Source organism: Apium graveolens, chromosome 1 (assembly GCF_009905375.1).
Source record: "Apium graveolens cultivar Ventura chromosome 1, ASM990537v1, whole genome shotgun sequence".
Classification (NCBI taxonomy): Eukaryota; Viridiplantae; Streptophyta; class Magnoliopsida; order Apiales; family Apiaceae; genus Apium; species Apium graveolens.
In genome coordinates, this window is record NC_133647.1 from 54,732,961 (window position 1) to 54,741,630 (window position 8,670).

The 8,670-nt window shown below is 35.8% G+C and overlaps 1 protein-coding gene across 2 annotated transcripts; it reads right to left on the minus strand.

Moving 5' to 3' along the window:
* Positions 1-1,650: 1,650 nt before the first annotated feature.
* On the minus strand, positions 1,651-4,680 carry LOC141663965 (branched-chain amino acid aminotransferase 1, mitochondrial-like). 2 transcript variants are annotated; one of them, XM_074469813.1, is made up of 10 exons: positions 4,478-4,680; positions 4,254-4,324; positions 3,978-4,146; positions 3,706-3,882; positions 3,481-3,612; positions 3,238-3,336; positions 2,964-3,080; positions 2,493-2,588; positions 2,261-2,373; positions 1,651-1,920 (listed from the first exon to the last, which is right to left on the minus strand). In XM_074469813.1, the coding sequence occupies exons 1-10, from the start codon at positions 4,550-4,552 to the stop codon at positions 1,806-1,808; spliced, it is 1,164 nt and encodes a 387-aa protein (XP_074325914.1). In that variant the 5' UTR covers positions 4,553-4,680; the 3' UTR covers positions 1,651-1,805. The 2 variants fall into 2 exon arrangements, with proteins under 2 accessions (XP_074325914.1, XP_074325922.1); XM_074469821.1 differs by having other exon boundaries at positions 3,978-4,143; positions 4,478-4,676.
* Between the last annotated feature and the right edge of the window lie 3,990 nt (positions 4,681-8,670).

Below are 8,670 nucleotides of genomic sequence, written 5' to 3' on the forward strand. Positions count from 1 at the left end.
CTATGTTGAGTTATATTACCTCTGTTACATATTACGTGATATTATGCTTTACAATACTCTTATTTTCTGAGTTGTAGTTTTGAATTATTTGGTTATGTGGCTCCGTTTCCTGTTTAGCAAACTGTCGATTCATCATCACGAGTTTGAGTGGGATGTTAACATATATTATTTCATTATTATAATAGTTTCCTTGTTAAGATGTCTTCTTTATTATTATTTGGTTTTTAGCTATATAAGTCCCTCTTCTATTATAATCGAAAATAAGTCATATTATAATAAAATCAGACTTTTCTCTTCTCTTTATACTTTATCATGATATCAGAAACTCATTTTATGGAGATACTCAGGTTCAAGTCTTTTAACCCCCATTTGTTTAATTTAATTATTGGTATTGGGATTGGTTATTTATGTTGTCGGGTAAATCGGTACCAAAACTATCGTACGATTGAGTGTAGTTTTAAGAGCATAAAATTCTATTAGGACCTTTGTTTGATACCTTAAAGTTTTAGAGCGGCCGGTTACTTAACAAAATCTACCTTTACATGGTTATAGTTTGGGACTCGCCTCAAGTTGTTGTGACCTGTCCAACGAAATTGCTCTTACTTCTTACGTAGTGAACTGATTACAAGTTCTATGATCGGTTCAAGGGAAAATGAAATATCTAAGTGCAAACATATCCCTATTAAATAATTATTGAATATTGAAAATTATCCCTCAAATAACTTCCTTCAAGAATGGGCAATGCCAATCTATTCGGTATACTTTCACATCAGTACATGCTAACGACTAACAGTAGTTTTGATCACTGCATCTGATGCCTAGTCGCATCCCAGGACATCTTTGCAGTCTGTTAGAGATGTGGTTCAACTTTTATGTAAGATACACATTGATTTTGATTGTGAACAACTTTAGATCTTATACATTTGCGATGATACAGTGAAAAGTCACATTTTCTAATTCAAACTCCGGTGGTGTAGGTTATGTTGAGCTTGTAAGCAGACCTAACTCCACATTAGTATGATATTGTCCGCTTTGGGCCGAGGCTACACGGATTTAGTTTTGGGTCACTCCTAAACGATCTCATACTAATGGAGTTATCGGGGGACAACTTCTAACAATCTCCCCCTTCACACATCGTGCTCGACATCTGTTGAATCTGTCTCATGATTGTGTGATCTACTCCCCCTGGACCCATACTGGAATCCGTCTGGCTTCCTGACTCTCCCTATGCCCATACTGGAAGGCCCGTGAGCCCATATTGAGTAGCCCATCTACCTCCTCCTAGATCCATTTTGGGAGCCCATCTGAGATTGTTATGGACCGTTATAACCATAGCTCTGGTACCACTTGGTAGGCTTGCTAAGCAGACCTAACTCCACATTAGTATGATATTATCCACTTTGGGCCGAGTCCGCACGGATTTAGTTTTGGGTCACTCTTAAAATGCCTCATAATAATCGAGTTATCTGACTGATTGTATAGTAGCAAACCGCCCCTCCCACAGTTCCAACTCGGGTCAAATATATCAAATCACCTAATATTGTTTTATTTGTGATTCAATAAGGTTCTTTCTTTTTAGTGTGTAATGCATCATCTGTTATGCAACTTAAGAAGTTTTAACATCAGGTTATGATAGGTAGCAATCAAGTCTTGTAAATTACAGTTACGTTTGATTTCTGAAAAGATACGTATACTGCAATTCAGTTGTTGTACCATATAGTACATGACAAAATGTATGTCAGTTACAATGCAATTTATTGATGACATGTTCTGTTGATATACAGAGCATGGAAAATGGTTTTATGTCAATCGATCTCTACTATCCATCCCCATTTATCCTCGATAACTCCTCTTTGAATCCCGACAAGTGTGGAATATAATTTCTGAGAAACAAGCTGGGCATCCATATTGTAATTTACCCTGCAAAGTGTATACAGAATTAGGTCGTTAATTTTATTATGATTAACTGCAGAATTTTGAATAATTTCAGAAAACTCAAACTATCAAACTCATCATGTTACGAAGAGGAGAGGGATATACATTGCCTCAAGGTAGGGATAATTCTAAATTACACTGCTTAGTTTAAAGTTCACAACTTTCAAAGAAACCTCAAATATGTATGCAAAAATGAAGATCTGGATAAAAGATGGTGATCAGTTAATCCTAACATTGTAAGTTGTCAGCACGAGTTTTAGAGTTTAAAATTTAACTATGAAGAAAGTCACAAACAAATGGTTAGTGGTGAAAAATATGAATGTACCTTTTGTCCTGGTAGGTAATGCTTCCTATTGGCGCAACACCTGCAGCAGTTCCAGTGCAGAAAACTTCATCAGCATCGTTTAGTTCCTCCACCTTAACACACCTTTCTTCAACCTATGCAAATTCCATTTATAAATTACAAAATTGTGCATATCATCTATATATATTGACGTATACAAGTAATTTGGTAAAGTTTGGGGTGAAACAGCTTGACACCAAAAGCAAAATGTTACTTGGTATCCAAGATCCTTCGCAATCTCGATGATGCTTTTCCTGGTAATCCCTTCAAGAATAGTGCCACTTGGAGCGGGCGTGGATATCACATTACCCTGCAGTTAATTAGTGTAGTACTTTGAATAACCTAAACATTTAAGCATCAACACCTTTCTCCCATCCCAAGTTTTTTAGGAAATGAAAGTCAACGGAAGTGAAGAAAGTATACTTCCAGGGGTTTATTCAACCACAAATCTGAAGATTTATTTATGGAATAAGAAATAAATTTGAAAAAGCTCTCATTCACATTACTCTTCTTTTACCGATGTCTGTCTTTACTCTTTGGTCGCTTTCTTCCTTTTATTATATACAACTGGCGAGCCATCTGCTAGTATTAAAGAACTTGCTAACTTTAAATTACTCAGGACTCAATTCTTATTTTCATCCCCCAAAAAAAAGAACACGCATACACCAGAAATTAGTAACTATACCTTAACGATGAAAACGTTAGAAGAACTGGCCTCCTCAATATTTGTCTTACTATTTGAGTCAAGGTATAAAACATCAGAGAATCCTTTGTTCTTTGCATTGGCTTGAGCTTTTAAAACCTGCAAACCGGTAGCAAAATATTAGTTGCTCAAATACAAGTTATGGAAATAAATCTTCTTCAAGCCAAATTGCCGTAAGAATGTAGCTAATTTCTACATATTTATATGACAAATAACATAAAAAAATATGATGTGTGTGAAAACTAATTTAAATTACTGGAGAGTAGTTTGTAATAGCTTTAATGCCTCCAGCTCCACCACGCGAAGCGCGATGATATTGCTCCTCAATGTATAAGTTCAGTGCTGCTGTACCCTCCTGGACATCAAAATAAACCATTAAACCATAAAATTCCCCAAAATTTGTACATTTGATAATCCTATTTGTTAGGTATCTGTGAATTGAAAAAGAATGTTTGCATATTTTACTATTACAGAAATATGGAATGATGAAAATGTTAACCTTGAAATAGTTGCCAACAGGGGAAGCATATATGAGAAATGTGTACTCAGGCGAAGGAGCAACGCCAAGTATAGCGCCACTTCCAATGAGCAATGGCCTAATATAAAGTGAACCTTTTCCTGTTGGTGGAATCTACACACGAGACAACAGTAAAATGCTCGAATGAAATGTAATTTAAAATTCATGACAAATTTTAATTACGCGAGATGTGGTAAGAAATTTCACCCAACGACGGTTAGCTAGAGCAATTTGTTTCAAAGCTTCCACAAATTGTTGTGAGGAAGGCCAAGGCATGCACATTCTTTCTGCACCAATTTGCATCCGAATTGCATTCTGGTCAGGCCGGAATAAATGGAGGCGCCCATTCTCTCCCCTGAAGGCTTTGGCGCCTTCAAGCAATCCCTGTTGGTTTTTATGCCAGATTTTTCAGATATTAGAAAACCTTAAGGATGAAACAGTCATTACCACAATTAAGTTGAAAATATAAGAGGATTTGCCTGTCCATAATTGAGAACACAAGCAGCAGGGCTCAATTCAATGTTCCCATAACGACTGAGTTGTCCTCGTGTGAAATTCTCGCCTTGCGAACACTTCATCGTGTACATATAATCAGCAGGCATTAAACTAAATCCCAGATTATCCCAGTCAAAATTGTCAAGTTGGCTGCTAATCACAAAATTCATAAACAAAATGTGATATAGATTTAAGCAAAAAAAAACACACACATTGTAAATAGCCATAACTATAGTATAAATTTGTGAATGTGTACTGACCTTGAATGAGTAGATGTGTCATCACCTTTGAATGATGCAGCTACAGAAGATGTCAGGTACCTAGCTTTGACCTATACTCACATATTACATTATTAACTTTTAGTAAAGAGAAACACAAGGCTACACCCCCTATGTTCATAAACAGAACTCTAACAACTCAAACACCATCTGGTATTTGCATGAAACAGAAATATGTAAAATTGTAGTTAAAACAACTGACTAACCTTGCAAATGGAAGAATGTAAAGTTGAAGATTGATGCAAAGCATGGCGAAGAGAGGCACCAGCTCTTTGAATCATTGTTATGTTCTTTTTTTACTTGGATCTCTTTAGTTCTGAGACACAAGTCACGGAGAGAAAACAAGAGTATTGTCCCAAAATATGTAGTTTTAACTTTTAAAATGTCATAAATTGTAAGCAGTAAGATAGAGAATTTAAGAACAGCAACTATTTTTAAAATTAAAAATGGGACGTACATAGTGTGAATAGAATACTAGTATATAGCCCATTTTAATATTTCCAGTACTAATTTTACTTGATTTCAGAAAACAACTCTTTATATTTCTCATACTCAAGTGAACAGATATTACTGAGAAAAAATTGAACAAAGATTACATTCTAAAAACGTCCTACACATTTGTAATCAATTAAACTACCAAATTTTTGTGTATTATCGTCTTCTTTTACTTGCAAAAAGGATATACTAAATTATCAGATTTGGAAGTAAATATTTTTTCTTTTATATAGTGTGCTGGGTGCTCATAAAATTTGTCACAATATTGTGTAGTCTCACGCCCACTATCACAGACTTTTTTAGTTGAAGGACACAAGCAATCGGTGCAACAGAACAAAAACCGTGATAAATATGATAATTACATTTTACATGAGTTTGAGTCATTGAAGTTTACGAGATTATACTGTCTACAAAGGATACGGAAAATGGGCTTCTTTTATATAATTAGAAATTAAAAAAACGTATTTGCGTCTTAATCACATAATAAAATAATTAAAATTTAAATGTATATTCATTTCCGGTAAATCTAACTAGTTTTATTACTCGTGCGTGAAGTCACATGCTAGCTTTAACTCTATTTTGTAAAAAGTAATACTGATTATTTGTTCAGGTTAGAAATTAAATTATTATTTATTATTGATACGATATTTTGTTATATATGTTAAAAAATTAATGCGACGGCCAACATTCTTCAGTTTATGTTGTGTCGTGAATATAAAATTTAAAGTGTAGTGTTACCAATGAAAATAGTAATTTTCTAACAAGACTCGGTGATTTGTTCAATACCAAAAATACTATGTTCGGAACGTGATATAATAAGAATATTAAATTATTATTTAATAGTAATATATTAACAAAAAATTATTACTTTATTTAAATTATGAATGTCTTATCCTCAACTTGATAATAATTTTTTTACATAAATTAAAAGAATTTATAATTCTGCAATACTTTCTTGGTAAGGCCACGGTTTCTAGAACTTTCCTGGTAGGAGTTATAGTTCTTGTTGTACATCACGTCTTTAGTCTTTAGTCTTCAGCCGTATTGGGAATACGGCCTTGTCCGTGAACAACCTTCATTCATGGACATTGTAGTCTTGAGCCGTTTTCGGTCAGTGATAGGCCTTAACCGACCTGATTTGTATTGAGTTTCGGACATGATTTCAAGTGTAATTATTGTGACATTTGTTATATTTTTAGGGTGTATTTTCAACCCATATCATTTACCCCAATTTGCGGGAAAATTACTTGAGTTTTCATGGAAGTTATAATGGTCTATTCACGACTTGGGGTACTTTTGGCCCTTCAGTGAGTATCGATCCTTTATGGGTATCGTTGTTTTATCGTAAAGTGGGGAGTAATCTATAAATTTACATCGACTTATATATTTATATCGTGAGATTATACACACTATGGGCCTTTGCACATGTTATTTAAATATTGTTAACATTAAACTGTCCTAATCGAGACTAAAAACTGAGCGTTGATCTCCTTTTAACCTTTACAAATGTTACTTATAGGTCGAAAGATGCTAGCAAACCCTAACAATGGCCATCCCAGGACGTCCGGGTCGGCCAGAGCCCTCCATGTAGTAAGGTCGGCCCCTAGGAGTCGTGGTTGGCCGGGAGACTCCGTTCAGGTGCTCCTGGTTGGCCGGGACTTCCATGTTAAGGACCTCCTGGCCGGCCTCAACTCGTGCAAACGGGGAGGTCTTCCCCTAGGACTTTTAGTCGGCCATGAGACTCCGTCCTGGAGCTCCTGGCCGGCCAGGACATCCATGTTAAGGACCTCCTGGTCGGCCTCAACCCTTGCAAATGGGGAGGTCGGCCCCTTAGTGTTCTGGTTGGAAATTAACTGAAATATGAATTATAAATATTTCAGAGTCTCTGTATATTTATTTTTCTTTAAAAACTCAAAAATTAACTTAGATATTTCAAATTCTAAGTAAACTGCTTAGTTGATTTACATCTTTAATGTGTAAAATTAACACAAGGCAGAATAATAGTACTCAAGGTATAGAGTACTGAGTTCTTGATAAGTCAAAATGACTTATCGACAAGTCATTTTAGAGTTCTCGAGTGAGTCCTCGATAAGTCTATTTACAGACTTCTCGAATGACTTCTCGATAAGCTCTATTATGACTTATCGATAAGACCATGTAGAGTTCTCTAATAGTGTTAATTCACAGAGTTCTCGACAAGGATATTTTGAGACTTATCAATAACTCAGAACTAAAATAATTTAATTCAATGAATTATTTTAGATAAATACTTTCGGAAAATTTATTCTGATTTCAATTTGATTTAATTCAAATAAATTAGAATCATTTTTAGTCCATTTTCGGACAAACTGGGCATTTATCAGAGTTCTCGATAAATCATTTCTTAGTTCTCGAAAAGAATTAATAAAATGACTTATCGATTGTACCTCTTTCAAATTCAAAATTACTTCTCGATAAGTTTAAAATCAAACATTTATTTGACTTCTCGATAAGTATTTTACTTTTTCTATAAATACCCAGACTTCTCGATACATATACTGTACTTACACTTTTTCGAGATCTCAAGTGACCTAGCTTTCAGACAAAAGGCGATTTCTCTCTCGGTTTTGCTCCTTTCTCAAAACCTTTTCTTACCCACTACTTCTAAACACTAAAATGGCACAAAACATTGTTAGAGCTATCATTCCAGAGAAGGGAACCAATTTTATTGCTTTTCTTGATGCTAACCAAGCCCCTGATAGTTTCAAGGGGTTTGTGAAGTTTCTTTCTGAATCTTATATTGCAGGTGCTTTAACTGCAAGTCCTGTGCTGTATTTGGATGTTCTTCATGAATTTTGGACATCAGCTATAACTAGGACAGTTGTTCTAGAGAGTGTCACTTCTATTGTGGTCACATGCATAATTGGAGGCCAAGAAATTGAGTTTTCAGCTGCTGATGTGAATACAGCCCTGGGATTACCAACTGAGAACTAGGGAGAGATGCCAACTGCAGATGAGCTGAGTGAATTCATGGATTTCATCAACTACAGTGGCTCAATCAACTTGGCAAGCCTGAACAGGTCAAACCTTAGGAAGGAATGGTCCTTTGTGTTTGATTCTATAGTGAGGGCGTTCACCTGCAGAAAAACTGGCTTTGACAATATCTCAAGTGTGGTGCAAGAGCTGGTGTTCTCAATAACTCACAACAGGCATCTGAATGTTGGGGCTCTAATTCTGGAGGAGCTGGCTACCAGGCTTACTATGCCTTTGAAGAATAGAGGTAAATAAATCTTTTTACCAAGGTTTGTTATGTCTACTTTAGCTCATAGGGTAAATGACATATATTTGTTAGCTGGTATTGATAGTAGTAGAATTGGCAATTGTAAGCAAGTGTCCAAAATAATATTTGGCTCACTTACTACAAAGAATAAGGTAAGTGTAAGTCTTAGAATCACTCCATTCATGTTGGAGAGATTCAGGACTTATCCTTACCCTATGCCAGATATGAGGGCTCCTCAAATTGCTAATTCAGCTATGGTTCCTGAGCCTGTGGAAGTACAAACACAGGCACACCAACAGGGACTTTCCAAAGCTGCATCCCCTTCTTCTAAACCACTAGATGTTAGCAAACCAACCACTTTAGTCTCTCAGAAGATTGAAGTGAGTAAAAAGAAGAGAAAGGAACCAACCCTTGCTGTTGTAAATGAGAGTGAAACAATTCTTACAGAACTAGAGTCACCCTTGGTCAAGAGACCAAAGAAGAGTAAAATACCTGAGCTGACCACTCAAAACACCTCTGTGTCCTCCCAAAAGGGCACAGTTGAACAAATGGGGAGTAAACAGTTACTAGATGCATCCTCTCAACAGGGTGTATTTATTGAAAAGAGAATTCACCCCAATGCATCCTGTACTGAGTCAGCATAAC

Bases quoted from the DNA above. Each gene is read 5' to 3' on its own strand.
- LOC141663965 (XM_074469813.1), bottom strand. From the start codon at position 4,552: ATGATTCAAAGAGCTGGTGCCTCTCTTCGCCATGCTTTGCATCAATCT. The intron at 3,883-3,977 runs GCAAATCCTCTT...AAAAACCAACAG, and splicing joins GTGTTCTCAATTATGGACAG to GGATTGCTTGAAGGCGCCAA. The intron at 3,081-3,237 runs GTAATTTAAATT...ACCGGTTTGCAG, and splicing joins CTATTACAAACTACTCTCCA to GTTTTAAAAGCTCAAGCCAA.